The 15,383-nt window shown below is 39.6% G+C and overlaps 1 protein-coding gene across 4 annotated transcripts in view; it reads left to right on the plus strand.

Moving 5' to 3' along the window:
• Window positions 1–15,383, plus strand: part of COL4A3 (collagen type IV alpha 3 chain) — a 73,321-nt gene that overhangs the window by 17,053 nt on the left and 40,885 nt on the right. For all 4 annotated transcript variants that reach the window (XM_033150280.1, XM_033150279.1, XM_033150278.1 and 1 more), the window contains exons 2-13: window positions 3,978–4,034; window positions 5,753–5,842; window positions 7,492–7,536; window positions 9,110–9,154; window positions 9,354–9,416; window positions 9,624–9,677; window positions 10,406–10,432; window positions 11,642–11,719; window positions 12,629–12,691; window positions 13,150–13,185; window positions 13,309–13,350; window positions 15,141–15,218. In XM_033150280.1, coding sequence (XP_033006171.1) covers window positions 3,978–4,034; window positions 5,753–5,842; window positions 7,492–7,536; window positions 9,110–9,154; window positions 9,354–9,416; window positions 9,624–9,677; window positions 10,406–10,432; window positions 11,642–11,719; window positions 12,629–12,691; window positions 13,150–13,185; window positions 13,309–13,350; window positions 15,141–15,218 — 678 coding nt within the window. The remainder of the gene's footprint in view (window positions 1–3,977; window positions 4,035–5,752; window positions 5,843–7,491; window positions 7,537–9,109; window positions 9,155–9,353; window positions 9,417–9,623; window positions 9,678–10,405; window positions 10,433–11,641; window positions 11,720–12,628; window positions 12,692–13,149; window positions 13,186–13,308; window positions 13,351–15,140; window positions 15,219–15,383) is intronic.

Raw genomic sequence — 15,383 nt, forward strand, 5'->3', positions numbered from 1 at the left:
GTAACAGAATGGGTTACTTCCGGGTTTCGGCGTTCACACATGCGCAGAAGCACTAAATCACGCTTTGCGCATGCGCAGAAGCACCAAATTGCGCCACACGCGTGCGCAGACGCAACAGTGCGGGTTCCGAACGCTGTGGGTTGCGAACGCGCCTCCCACATGGATCACGTTTGCAACCCGAACGTCCACTGTACTGCATTCAAAATACCACCATCCTCAAGGAATGGTCATGATTGCTGGTTTTTTGTTTGTTTTTGTTGGTGTTTTCTCCCCATGTCCAAACATATGAGTTTCCCAGCAACCTCCACCAAGTATTATCCTTCATTTTGAAGTTCCAGTTTCATAAAACTCAAAAGGCATGCTGGCTAATTATTGGTGTAATCTATGCAACTCAGATTTTTCTGGGTCAAATGTGTAGTTATCAAAGGTTGAACTATGCTGAGAAGTGAGAGAAAAAATAATAATCCAGAGCTATCCCGTTTGAATAAACATTTGTGACCATGGTGCACTTAATATAGTGCTTCAGGGCTGAATCAGAGCCATAGCTGTCAATCTTCCTTTTTCTTGCATTGGGAAATGGCCATAGCTGTCAACTTTCCCTTTTTTGCAGTGGGAAACAGCGCTGGAATAAGGAAATTTCCCACAAAAAAAGGGAAAGTTGACAGCTATGATCAGAGCATGCATATCCACAAAACATATCTCAATGTTTCTGAAAAATATGAGATACATTGACATCAGTCAACTAATTATATATATAAAACCATTTAACAATACAGTAGTAACATTAGCATAATGTATTAGCATAATGCATAGTAGTATTAGCACAATACTTTATAATATACTCAAAACTCCTTAATCACGAGTCACAGAACAAACTATTCTGATTGTGCAACATAAATTAAATGTACATGAATCAGTATTCTAAACAATGGTACTAGGAGGTTAACTTTTCTGGATGTTGTGAGCAAAATGGAGAACAGGCTGTCAAAAGTCTAGCATAGAGTAGCCAACGGAATTCGCTTCAGCTGTTGTGGAATACAACTCCCATCGTCCATGTCAATTGACCACGCTGGCTGGGGCTGATGGAAGTTGGTAGTCCCAAATACCAGGAAGGCCACCACATTGGCTACCTTTCTATTAGGAATTCAAGTCTGGATAAAAAAAAATACTTCAGATATCAAGCACTGTTTTCAAGTCATCTGCAGGCGTCAAGTAACTTCTGGGTCAGTCATTGGATAGGAACACATCACTGGGGAAAACCCACCTCATATTCTCTGAGTTCACGTTCACAGCATAAAGCGCATTTAAAGAAAATGGCTCCCCCTCCCCCGTAAAAAAAAAAAAATTCTGTGAAGTGCAGTTTTGATCAGAATACCGGGAATTTTAGCTCGGGTGCTTTAGATGTGTGGTGCAGATGTAACCTGGGTTTTCTCTATTTTACATAGATTCATCGCATAATTTGGTATTTCCAATCCAGAAGGCACAATGTTTGCCGTGTGAAGTAACCATTAGATGAAAGGAAGGAATGTTGAAAGCCACCCAGGGTGTATCCAATGAAAATCCCAAGCTATGTTCCAGCAATCCAGTATGGTTCATAAGAGCAGAGGCCTTATGAAGGCAAAGTTTTGGCTGATAAATTCCAACCTTCCCTGCCACCCGCATTGCCTAATCAGTCGACTGTGGAAGAATCTCTTCCTTCCCCTTGCCTCCTCTCTTCCTCTCCCCCGCAAAGCCTGCTTTTGCTATTTCACTTCTTCCTCTCCATCACTGTATTGCATGAATTGCACATCTATCTTTCTCTTTTGTTTTGTTTTTGTGAGTGTGAATTTACACACATTGCCTCTCGCTGTCTCTTTGGCTGTCTGTTTCTCTTGCTGCCTCATGCTGCCCTGCCTGTCTCCTCTCTCTTTCCAAAGGCTGATGCACACACTTTTTGTGACAAGATTTCACCACCACAGATGAAATATAAGATACTGTAGTTTTTCATGCATTCCTATTACTGCTCGATATCCTGTTCTGATTTGTGGTCATAATGTAACTGAATAAATTACTGTGAAAGACTGAAGATAATAATGGTCATGTCTGCAATAGAAGTAATCAGCTTTGATTTTGATTTTTTTTTTTTTTTGCAATTTTATGCAATCTGCCCAGGCACCTGGGTCAAATCGGTATGTCTAGAAACATGTGGTCTCTTTCACAGATTGGAGTACCAAGTATACTAAATGTTTATTTGCATCTGAGATGCAGATTTTTTTTGATTTTTTTAAAAATGCAGTTGGAGAGGGGACTGATAATTAACCGGGTTCTTCTTCTGAAGCTAGTGGGGGGAAATCTACTATTGGAAGATTTCCCTCAAAACCAGGAGGGATTTTTCTTGGGATAACAGAATGAGTTGTTGTTGTTGTTCAGTCGTGCAGTCGTGTCCGACTCTTCGTGACCCCATGGACCAGAGCATGCTAGGCACCTCTATCCTCCACTGCCTCCCGCAGTTCGGCCAAACTCATGCCAGTCGCTTTGAGAACATTGTCCAACCATCTCATCCTCTGTCATCCCCTTCTGCTTGTGCCCTCCATCTTTCCCAACATCAGGGTCTTTTCTAGGGAGTCTTCTCTTGGCCAAAGTACTGGGGCCTCAACCTCAGGATCTGCCCTGCCAGTGAGCACTCGGGGCTGATTTCTTTAAGGATGGATAAGTTTGATCTTTTTGCAGTCCGTGGGACTCTCAAGAGTCTCCTCCAGCACCATAATTCAAAAGCATCAATTCTTCGGCGATCAGTCTTCTTGATGGTCCAGCTCTCACTTCCATACATTACTACTGGGAAAACCATAGCTTTAACTATACGGACCTTTGTCGGCAAGGTGATGTCTCTGCTTTTTAAGATGCTGTCTAGGTTTGTCATTGCTTTCCTCCCAAGAAGCAGGCGTCTTTTAATTTCGTCACTGCTGTCACCATCTGCAGTGATCAGGGATCCCTAGAAAGTAAAATCTCTCACTGAGAATGAGTGGTAAGGGCTAAATTCCCATCTTCATGCCTGCCCTGATCCTCTTAATTCACTTGTACGTGCACGCACATGAAACTTGCATTTTAAAGAACCTGCATTTTAAATGCAAGGATGCATTTAACAGCACATCACAACACAGATGCACCATGCTTTGATGCATGGTGGGCTAGATGAGGGCCAATATGCTGAAGCTGAATCCTGACAAGATAGGAGGCCTTGTGTATGGATGGTTCTCGTGCCTGGGAACTGGGCAATTTGCCTGTTCTGAAGGAGCAAGTACGCAGCCTGGGGGTGCTCCTTGATTCATCATTGGCACTGGAGACCCAAATGACTGATGACCAGGAATGCCTTTTACCAGCCGTTCCTGGACAGGAATAGCTTTTCCACAGTGGTCCATTCATTTGTAACTTCAGTGGTAGATTTTTAATTCCACGTGGGGTACCCTTTAGGCTGATTCAGAAGCTGCAGTATTTAGGTTACTGAGTGGAGCTATGTGACATCACTTATAAAAGGACTGCACTGACTGCCAATTTGCTACTGAGCTAAGTTTAAAGTTCTTTTGCTGGCTTCTAAAGCTCTGAACAATGTGGAACTACACTATGTGAAGGAACAGCTTCTCCCTTGTAGACTTGCCTGTTTGCTGAGATCTTCAGATAAGTCTTTCTTGGTAGCTTGCTGAGATTCATCTTACAACAACCTGGAGGAGAGCCCCTTCTGTTGAGGTGCAGAGCTTTTGGAACCGCTTCCCCTCTGAAATAAGGCATACATAAACTGAATTTTTGTTGCTTGCTAAATACTTATTTATGCACCCAGCCATTTACCCTTACACATCAGAATGCTCTTAAACAAAGATGTGTGGGGAAAGTAAAAACAGACCAGGTTTTTCATTTAAAGATAATGCATTGCAATTTCAAAAAAGAAAAGAATGAACCCATAAACTATGGATTTATTGTAAAGATCCTATTACTTTTTTCAGAATTGTGTCTGCAACGGTAAAAGCCACTGTTCTTGTGATGCAATCAAAGGCAGTAAGGTAAGAGGTTGTATATTTACTTTTTTAAAAAAAAGTACATAATAATTAATATTTGCATAATACTTTTGAGAGTTCAAGTTCTTCTCATACATTATATTATTATAATCCTCAGAGCAAACCTGCAAGGTAAGCCAGTATTATTATCCCCATGGCAAACTAAATTAACTGGCAGTAGCAGCAACATTTTTATATTTCAATGACTAGGACATGATAAAACATTTTGAGATTATATGCTGTACCTTGTACTAAAAACAGTATAAAGTTTGGGCATCATTTCAGAAATGTATTGCAGAAAAAGTTTGAAACTCTGATTTGTGCATTCAGATCTGCAGTATTCCTGACAAATCAGCTCACTTATAAGCATAAAGAAAGCTGAGGAAATTCTGTGTGCACGAAACAGTAGTGTGCCCCCTCCAGCGGCACATGTTAGAATAGCATGATATGAGAGAAAATATAAATGAACTGGCAACTATATTTATGGGCTAACAAGATTAGGGGCTTAGAAGGACCAATAGTAGGACTAAGCAATGTTCACTTAGTGTTTCATTTTGCTTTTTAACTTGTTCATAAACGACTAGAGATAGGGGTGAGCAGTGAGGTAGACAAGTTTTCTGATGATACTGATGGTGGTTTAAAAAAGGGATTGTGAATAGCTTCAAAATGATCGTTCCAAGCTGAGTGAATGGGCATTAAAATTTCAAATGCAGTTTGGGGTAAACAAGTGTAAAGGGCTGTACATTGGGGCAAGAAATAAATAAATCATAATTTTACATATTCAGTCATGGGGGTCTGAACTGGCAGGGATTGATCGGGAGCGAGAAAATTCCTCTTCACGCAGTGTGTGGTTAAACTATGGAATTCTCTCCCCAAAGGGGCAGTGTTGGTCACCAACTTGGATGGCTTTGAAATACGGTTAGACAAATTCATGGAGGCAGCATACCTCTGAATACCAGTTCTGGAAACCATGGGACAGGAGAGGAGAGAGTGCTGTTGCGCTCAGGTCCTGCTTGCAAGCTTCCCACCAGCATCTTGTTGGCCACTGGGAGCACAAGATGCTGGATGAAATGGACTACTAGCCTGATTTAGCAGGTTCTTCTTACCTTTTTATGGATAAATATATTGGGTAGCATCTGATACTGCATGAATTGTGTTCCATTCATGACACAAAACTTTCCATTCCTCTCCTCTCTCCGTGCACCTCCAAAATTAATGTTGAGGGTGCATGGTGGGTGGGAGCACCTGCAGAGGAGAGGAAGGAGAAGCTCCATTGCATAAATGGATGTCTGATGGGCAAGCAGAACAGCACCGTTGTGTGCAGCCTATTATGGCATTTTATTGACCCTGATTATACTGTCACTGTAGCCTATACTATTGCGCTAGTTAATCATCATTACAGCTTGCAGGAAAAAAGTTTAAAAACATTTAAGTACAATACATAAATGCAACGACGGTTCTGCTGTTTGAGAAATTCTTACGGATCGGTGCTTGCCCAGCTTCCCCAGCTTAGTTCTCAAGTGCAACATCAAACATAAAGTGGGATGTTGATGCCTGAATGTTCTTAGTGTCTGTGAGTCTGTACTGATGGGAAGGCATGTGCTTGGATGGTTTAAAAATAAAATAAAAGGAAAATCCAGAATGTTATGTGAAGATCTGTAATGAATTTGCAGAAGAAATGACAACGCTGCAAGCAAAGTCTTTACAGAGATTGTGTGTTGCAGGGTGAAAAGGGCTTTCCTGGTTTCCCTGGTCCACCTGGTCAGATGGGTTTCCCTGGTCCAGAGGGTCCTCCGGGGCCACAAGGACCCAAGGTATGTTGTGATCCCTGATGCATATTTATAGGTGCTGCAGTGTATGCAGATGGCAAGTGTGAAAGAGAGAACAATACCAAAAAAGTAAATGACACTCGCGAGCTTACAGTTTAGTCCCTCTCTCTGACTGACACTGTGCCCTTTGAGAAACTAGCTGTGGGCCATAAATCAAACTCCAAAAGCAGGTACTGGTAAGTATATTTGATTTGTCTGATCATAAGCTGCAGCAGCAAACTGCAAAAGTCCAATATGCTTTCATTGCATTATTTCATCCATTCTCTAGTTCTTTCAATGCTGCCTGATTATAACAATAAAGATGCTACTTCAGTTGTGAAACAGAAGTTAAATAAGGGAACAATTCTACAGCAAGATCTGCTGGGACGAGCAGGGGTAAAATGGGGAGAGAGTTAATCTGGCGAAAAGAGATATGTAACTCAAGCACTATTTTTAAAGCCTTATTTTCCCTCTATCAGGCTTAGGCTAGCTCAGTCAACAGAAGACCTGCTCCCAGATTGAGTTTTGATCTGGAGCACTTTATCTTGACTTAATTTACACCAGCCTGCTTTACAACAACTTCTTGTGTATAGGATTGCTCCCTTAGATGGCAATCCTAAGCACCACTGTATTCCATAGGACCTATTTCTCAGTAGACATGTTTAGGATTGCCCTGTGCACTGGTATATTTCAGCACAGTCCAGCGAAGGTTAAGCATTTTGAAATCCCGTTGATTTCAATATGAGAGTTTTAACAACATAGTACACTTTTCCATTGACTAGTGAGATTTAAAAGGGCTTGATGACCATGTGACAGGCATTGCTGGGAATGGAGCAGCGAGCCTCAACACATACCCAGTCTATGGGCATTCACTAGCCTGCGTAATTTCTATGGATATGCAAAATATATCCATGTGCCTCTGCTCATGATTGGAAAACCTGCTTTTCACATAAACATCTACGTGCATTCTGTTCTTGTGCATTGTGTACAGTTAATGACTGAACCCATTTTAAAGCCTCTTGATTGAAAAAAAGAGAACTAGCCATTTTCAAAATTGAGATAAAATGATGATAGAGGGATATATATACACACATATAGAGAGTGTGTGTGTGTGTGTGTTTTATGAGGATCATGAATATTGTATTTTATATTTTCTTTTTCTATGCTATTCTTTTCTTTTGATATATTGCCTTTTATTAACTTTCTATAAAAGAGTTTGGATTTTATTGCTTAATATGTTAAAAACCTCTACTAAAATTTTATATAAAAGAAAAAGAAGAAGAGGTAACTAGTACATCCTGTGTAATGAAAATTCTGTTACATTGCTGATCCGTTTTTTATTGCTATATATCTGCCCCAAGTGATAGGTAAGAAATAATTCCTTTAGACCTTTACAGAAAAATATTTTGTGCTTCCAATTCTATTGCTGTTATTATTATGGCTGTATTTTTTTGCTAAAGTTATTTTTCCCCCTTAAAAGAATATATTCATTGTGGGGCGTGTGAAGTAGCAGTCACTGGAGTTGGATTGGTTTTTGCCTGTTACTTGAATTCTTTTGATCATTAGACTAGAGTATAACAGATATCAAACACCAGAGGAACAGAAAAAAGACAGGAATTCCAGTATAATTAACTATTGTTTCCTTTGCTTCCTAGGGTTTTCCAGGGCCGGGGGGCTTTGTTGGGCCTAAAGGTTCAAGGGTTCGTATTTTGTTCAGTAATATATTAACTTGCAGTGTTCAGAACAGCAACAATTTTCAATTTTCTAAAAATGATGGACATGATCTCAGTGGTGCTGTGATGTACTTTTTGATAAGTGAAATGCAGCTGCAGGAGACTGCCAATTTTTTGGGAAGCAGTGCTGGGATTGGGTTGGTGGTTAGGCTGCCACACAGGGTTGTTGTGAGGATAACATGAGGAGAGAAAGAACCATATGTGCAACCTTAAATTCATTAGAGGGTGGGGTATCAATGTAATACATAAATAAACATTTCCATTGTGCCATTTTTCCCCAAGCTACTTATCCCCCAGGAAAGCAAGCAGGGGTGCCTGTATTTACTCTGCCACTGCAGGGCAAACAGCAAAGAGGTTTTTTTGGGGGGGGCAGTATTAATCAGGAAGATGTTGTGCAGAAAATGTGTTAAACAATGCCCCGCCTCACTCATATATATTCATTCTCTCTCTCTCCCATGCACACACAGAGGAAAAAGAGGGAGTTTTGAAAAAATTGTCCGCACTTCACAGCTGTATTATAGTGTGGAGAGTTGAAAGAAGTAATCATGTTTCTCTGTGCTTGCACACTTTTCAAAACATATGCAATTCTTTGTTTTACACGATAGTATACTTTTGTATGGTAACATACGCTGAGTGTAGGATTGCACATGGGAATATTATGGTAAATAAACGGTAATAACAACTGTTTCCCTAACAGAAATACTTAATCCTAAATCAATGTATTCAACAGCTTTTTAAAACTACAGGCAATGTCGACAAACACAGTATTTACTAACACTGGGTACTTTCCAAATAGCAACTGCACGTGAAATAAACAACTTACTGAATAGAAGCATATACAATTATTTCTAAGATGGAAATCCTACTCCTTAAAAGCCATACCACCCATCTCTAGGTTTATTTATTTCTTAAATCATGAAAGCAATGTCCAGTGTCCCATACTCTTCAAATATAGTTTTAAATAGCCAGTGCACTACCAGTGACTCAAAGTTCAGATACAGCATAATCCTTTTTTTAATAATAAAAAAAGGCTTTTATAAATGAATTTCCTCATGCTCGGCTAAATGACAGATCCTACAGAATTTCCTCATGCTCGGCTAAATGACAGATCCTACAGCATTTCAGTGATGCAAATAATAGTATGGCATAAACAACGCCATGAATGCCATTTGTTAAGCAAAACAAAACAAAAAATTATAAAATCCTTCCAGTAGCACCTTAGGAATTTTTTATTTTTTGTTTTGTTTTGACTATGGCAGACCAACACGGCTACCTGCCTGTATTTGTTAAGCAAGTTCATGGAAACTAAGCACAAGGAGAGAGCTCAATACATTTGCTGTCCTGGGATTGTTTTGGTCTGCTAGGTGAATGAAGGCTTACTTGTGTAATGGTACTTATCCTGACCTTAGCACAGTCCATTCTTTTGTACCTTTGAACAATTACAAGTCCACTTCTTTAGATAATAATAGGCTTGTTTTATTAAAAAAAAACAACAACAGCCTACTGACTGATTTCTTTCTGTGTTTCTTCTTATCATTAGGGTTTGCCAGGAGTCCCTGGTTATTCAGGTCCCCCAGGCCTTCCAGTAAGTACAACAAAACTTAATCCAGCAGCTTCAAGTATATTGAAGTTACTGATGCTAACAAACCTTTAAGATAATGACGGCAATAATAATAATCACAAAGGCATTCAGTTTTAATAAACCAGCTGCACATACAGTCAAAAGGCTATTACGAGTAAGTTTGTACTAATAGCTACCTTGGCAATGTTCTAACTACTTTTAGGGCGAAGCAGGAAATGCAGGTGCTCTAGGACACCCAGGTATACCAGGTTGCAATGGGACAAAGGTAAGAATGAAGCAAGAACCAATAGTGGGCCACCTGTAAGAGGAAGAGTTGGTAAAGCATCACCCTGTGACACTTTACCCCTAGGATAAGGAGCCTGGGGGAGGTGTGTGCCTGTGTAGTTAGAGAGCCCATCATTTCTTGGGACCCATTATGCTTTCTCCTTCCTCTCTTTGTCAGCTTCTCGCTCACTGTCTCTCTGTTTTCCAGGGTGAGCAGGGATTCCCAGGATTCCCAGGGCAAGGAGGGCTCCCAGGATTACCAGTAAGTTTCAGCTTATGATAGTCAAATGTGCCTTATGTAGAGCTTTCTCATTCCAGGGGTTCAAAGCACCACATACTAACTGACTGGGGAAATCCTGAGGAGAGAGGCAGGGAAAGGTGTTGCAAACTATCAAATAGAAGCTTGTAGTAAAGGACAAACTCACACAGCAAGTACTGGTGTCCAAAGGTTGGGCCTTTGAATAGATAGGGGGTTACCTTTTATCATTACAGCCACACAATATCCTGCTTTTCTACTCTGATGGTCATCTGGAAAGTCATTATTGCTACACAACAAACCAATCAGATACTGGTACTTTTAGGTATCTTCCGTTACCATTCTTAACTTAGTTTGGGCATCAGTTTCCCAAACAGCCCAATTTGCAGTTTCTTTTGATTTCAATATTTCAGTGTTTCAATACTGTTTCATTCTATATTCAAGTGACAATAAGAGAAAACACTCTATTAAAAAGTTTAGGAAAATATCAAAATTTTATTATGTTTGATAATTTCTAATAGTAAGATCGGCAAGTTTGGCTCTTATCTTTACTGTTTCTGTGGTCCTGCTATTTCCACCTATATTTGACAGCAGTTGTAAGTACTTTGTAATTTTAAATACATTACTTGATTTGTAGGGCTCTGTTGCAGAATTCACCTGCATAAGTTTCTGTTATGAGATCTGAAGCATTTATAATGTGATGTGTGGTCTATCTCTTCCTTCCCTCTACCCAGGGTCCTAAAGGAGTCAAAGGAGAAAAAGTAAGTTAACTTGTAAAAAGCAAGTCAAAATAAAAATAGTTGTATGACCTAAGGAACACAGGAAATGCAGTTCTGCTCTTTTGTTCGCTATAGGAATATTTCAGTTCTAAATTACTTGTCTTTTTTTCTAAAGCAGAACTGAAGCATTAGGAATTCTTCCAAAATTTGTACAGAGCAGTATGCAGTTAATTTACAACTTCCACTTCCTTTAGTTCATTCATGTCTTCCTACTTCTATTTTGCCACTGTGTACATTTTTTGCAATGTTTTATCCATCTTTATATAATTGTAGCAGTAGTTATATGCAGTGTTTTGCTAATGTTTACGTGTTTTTATGTGCATTGATATAAACACTTGAGAAAATTCAACTTGATATGATAAAAAAACAACTTGATATAATTGCATTGATATTGCTTATGTGGGGTATTTTATCAATGTGCAGGAGGGCACGTGCTCATCAGTAAAGCAGAATATAGGAAGAATTTTGTGCAATCATTCATATGATCACATCAATATTGCTTTTTTCCAAGAGTTTTATAAATGCACATCAGTAAAGCAGATGGAGGAAAGGTTTGTAAAGCTAGCTGAAGGAACTTAAAATTGCAGCAACAATGCAAGCTCCAAGTCTATAGGAGTTATCTGGATTAAATCAGAATTCCAGTGTTTTGGGAGCCAGAGGAACAATGAAAAAAATGGAAGAAAGTTTTTGATGTGTTGAATACGGACAATGTGTAAACCACTTATAATTTTTCTATTAGTAGCTGTTCATTTTACCATATCACAGGGCTACAAGGCATCCTCAGGTTTTCCTTTAAATATTTGGTTCCATAAATAATGTTTATCCTCATTCTGAGAAATTGACTCATAAATTAATGTGTATCTTGGGGTACAGCTAAACCTATGGATTCTGCCTCCATTTGGCAGCAATCTGTTAGTTATATGACGGCTAATCATGGGGAAATGGGACAAATCCTCTCAACCCCAGTTTTGTACTGCAAGGCATTTTCTTGAATCTTCTTGCCATTATTAAAACATCATATCCAAATATATTCAATTTGCTACATTTATTTTGATGCTGTCTGGCAGCCCACCCCCTTCAACCCTGACAGGCTGGTCTATTGTTCCACCTGTCAAAAAAGGGGGGGAGAGAATAACATTAAATAAAATGGACCAACTCGTTTTACCTCTCTCTCTTGTTTAATTCTCCAAGGGATGTTCCGCAAGTGGGTATGACCAGGGTTATAGTTCCAAAGGTGATCCTGGATTGCCAGGAATGCCTGGATTTCAGGTAAGCCTGAAAACATTCTATTTTGAACAATAAATAGATGAGTGTTGAGGTCTCTTCCACCCTAGAGGTCTCTGTGTGACAGGGTCCATCCACCAGTAGAATGAATTTCCATTCTTGCAGTGGGTGTTCCCCTTTGTCTCCTTTCCACTGCAGCTCCTCACACACCCTGAAAATTTGCTCCCAAGGGTTGTGGAACACTCCCGAGCATGGGCAGCTGCGGAGGGAAGGAGAAGAAGGGGAAGTTCTGCTGCATGTGCAGAATTCCAATCACAGCATGTTGACTATCATCCTATTGAATTATGGTTCTGTGAAAAGTCTTTTAGATGTGCATAAATATATTCAGTTTAGTGGGATTGCAAATACACAAATGTTTTGAGATAGGGCAGTATAATAATACAAATTTTGAAGCAAGACCCTGCCCAGGACCTATTGTGAAGTTTATTGTTTTTCTCCTTTTGTAAAGATTTCCCTGGATCTTTTTTTTTTTTTGGCGAGGAGTGGGGCATTCCTACGCTTCTCTGCCCATTTCTGTTAACATATGTGTTAAATTAAGTGATTAAATATGGAAGTTTGAAAACTGCCCTGTTTCCTCCATTAGTGGCTAAAATTAGACAGGCTTTTATGGACAGGAATGTAGCAGACCATAGAGGTGATAATCAAAATATTTAACAGTGGAATCCTATGCATGTTTATTCAGAAGCAGAATGGGAATAACTCAGTAGGGCTTATGAGTAGGAGCAGGCTGTTTGTCCTGTTTCTTCAACTTTGGTCAGTGCGACCTGCAAGGCTGAAAATCTGAAGCTCCTTGGGCAGGGCTTGGGCTGCAGCCTAAGGGAGTGAGAGAAGCCTAAAAACAAACAAATAAAACCAATAATGGAAGCATTATTATTATTTTTTGTTGATGTGAAGGGTGATCCAGGACCTCGAGGATTACCAGGGCTGATAGGGCCAGAGGGCCCTCCAGGCTTTCCAGTAAGTAGAAAATCTGAAATTCCATGTTGATTAAAGATTAGTATTAGTCAAAGGGCACATAAGACATAAATTGTAACATTCTGATGTTGGAGTGCAGAAAATTGTGCACATTAGCTCAGTGGCATAGCATGTACTGTACATGCAAAACATTCTGGTATCACTAGGTGGCCCCGGGAACAAGCCTTGAATACATATCCTTTGATGTTTTTATTGTGCTTGATTATCCAAGACTCAATTTTCAGAAATCTGCTTTGGTGCAATTTTGAAAATGTAAATTACCTTTTCTGAATTCGTTCATACTTACAGTAAGTTACAAGTTAGTATTATCATTTAAGCACCTCTTTACTTATTATCCCTGGTTTTGTTTTGTGGGTTTTTTATTTTTTATTTTTTATAATGATGTTTCTTCCATAAAGCATTTCAGGCAAAATGTGTAATGTGTTTATCTGTACTTTTAGGGAGCACTAGGAAGACCAGGACTTCCAGGGCCAAAGGTATTTTCAGAATTGCAATATCAACACTGCTGAATTGCCCCTACTACCAGTACCATTTTCTGCTTCCATCATCAATTGGGGCTTTCAAAACATTTGTTAAATACATTTTGGCTTTGTTTGCAGGGTCTTATGGGTGTTAAAGTCAATGGTGCCAAAGGATTGAAGGTAAAAAAGCACATAACTATTCATACATCTCCCTGCTCCCCCCAAAATAACTGTTTATTTTTGTTTTTCTACCAGCTGAGGGCATATCAGTAGCATGCAATAAATTCTGCTTTCTCTAGAGTCTTGATCTTATTAAGAGTGCAGCTATATTCCTTGTGTTCTTACGGTTGCCAAATGAATTCTCAAAAACCAGATTGGCTATTTCTCTTCACTTCAGGCCTGCTATAGGTGCTCTGTTCTCACAAGTAGGGTCTATGTTACTCTTACAGATAAGTGTCAGCTGTCTCAGTCTGCTGTAAAGGTAAAGGGATCCCTGACCATTAGGTCCAGTCATGAATGACTCTGGGGTTGCGGCGCTCATCTCGCTTTACTAGCCGAAGGAGCCGACGTTTGTCCGCAGACAGTTTTTCCAGGTCATGTGGCCAGCATGACTAAGCCACTTCTGGTGAACCACAGCAGTGCACGGAAACACCGTTTACCTTCCCGCCTATTTATCTACTTGTACTTCGTGCTTTTGAACTGCTAGGTTGGCAGGAGCAGGGACCGAGCAATGGGAGCTCACTCCGTCGCGGGGATTTGAACAGCCGACCTTCTGATCGGCAAGCCCAAGGCTCTGTGGTTTAACCCACAGCACCACTCGCTGTATTGGACCAATTTTCTGTGGCATTCCTTGGACTGAATGCTCTGTGGGAATAATGCCATGCCATGACAGCTGCTGCATTTGTCAGGGTTGTCAAACTGCTACATGTAGCAGTGGCAGGGGTATTTTTGTGACAAACTTGTCTTTAAAAGCAAGTTCTACCCCTTGTCCTATTTTTTTTTAAATGCTATGCCCTGCTGGGCATAGCCTATAATATGAATATTTGAAAGGCAGTAACATTTGATCCAGCTTAGGCGTAACCAAAAGGCTGTGGTGATATTGTAAAGAGCAATCACTAAAATAGCTGGCTACTTCAAAGTATAATGAAGAGGCAATTTTTGAGAAATTAAACAGTTGTTGGTTAACACAGTCTGTGAGCAGCCCTTTGCTTGAAAGTGTCAGTCTTCCTAATGTGCTTTATATTATAATGTAAAATGCAGAATTAGACCAAAAATGAAATAACAGGGTTGTTTTGAATGACAAAATCAAACGGCAAAGCACCTTGTAAGAAAGAAAGGGTATAAAAAGAAGAATCTCAGAACTTCTGGTATGTTATATGCTCAGGACAGGACAGAGTTTGAGATAAGATTCTTGGCTAGAAGGGCTGTATCTCGAACCCAAGAATTTCAGTCTCGTATCTTTTTGCCAAATTATTTTCATGGTCAACATGCCATGTTAAGCTAGTATATTGTTATGACTAGTACACGACTTCGATAATGCAGAATATTCGAGCTGAACTTTTTAATTTGATTGGGTCTGCTTCAGTGGATTTTATTTGTAACTGATATCCATTAATGCTAAATGCATTGGGGTTTGTTTGTTTGTTTGTTTTGCTGCTTTTATTATATAATTGCAATGTTGCACAGATAATGCTTTAGCAAACAGATTCAACCTTTGTCTGCAAAACATTAAATACATGCCTGAAAAGGTGTGCTTTTCCTGTAGAAAATAAACACCCATTTTCAATAGATCTGTCATGCCTTCCTGAAGTCATATATACTGTATGCTAATTTTGCCATTAGAGCTATTTTTTTTTAAACCCTCCTATTGTGAGCACACTTTATAATCCCTTGTATTTGGCATGTGCCATCCTAGCTGCCATAAACATATATGAAATAGCTCTTTTGATTTTGATTTTTTTTTACCACAGGGTGACAATGGACTAATGGGGCCCCCAGGACCAACTGGAACAGTTATCGTAACCCTAACTGGAGCAGAAAATATGACGGTAGCAGTATAATACTGTTAATGACCATTAATATGTGCATTCTGTACAGTTGTTCATCTTTCTCTGTGTATGGGTCCCATCAGGGAAAAGGGTGGGGTATAAAGTATATATTAATAATATATAAATTTTATGACAAGATAAAGCAAATAAAGTTTACATAGATTT

The sequence above is a fragment of the Lacerta agilis genome, chromosome 5, assembly GCF_009819535.1.
Source record: "Lacerta agilis isolate rLacAgi1 chromosome 5, rLacAgi1.pri, whole genome shotgun sequence".
Taxonomy (NCBI): domain Eukaryota; kingdom Metazoa; phylum Chordata; class Lepidosauria; order Squamata; family Lacertidae; genus Lacerta; species Lacerta agilis.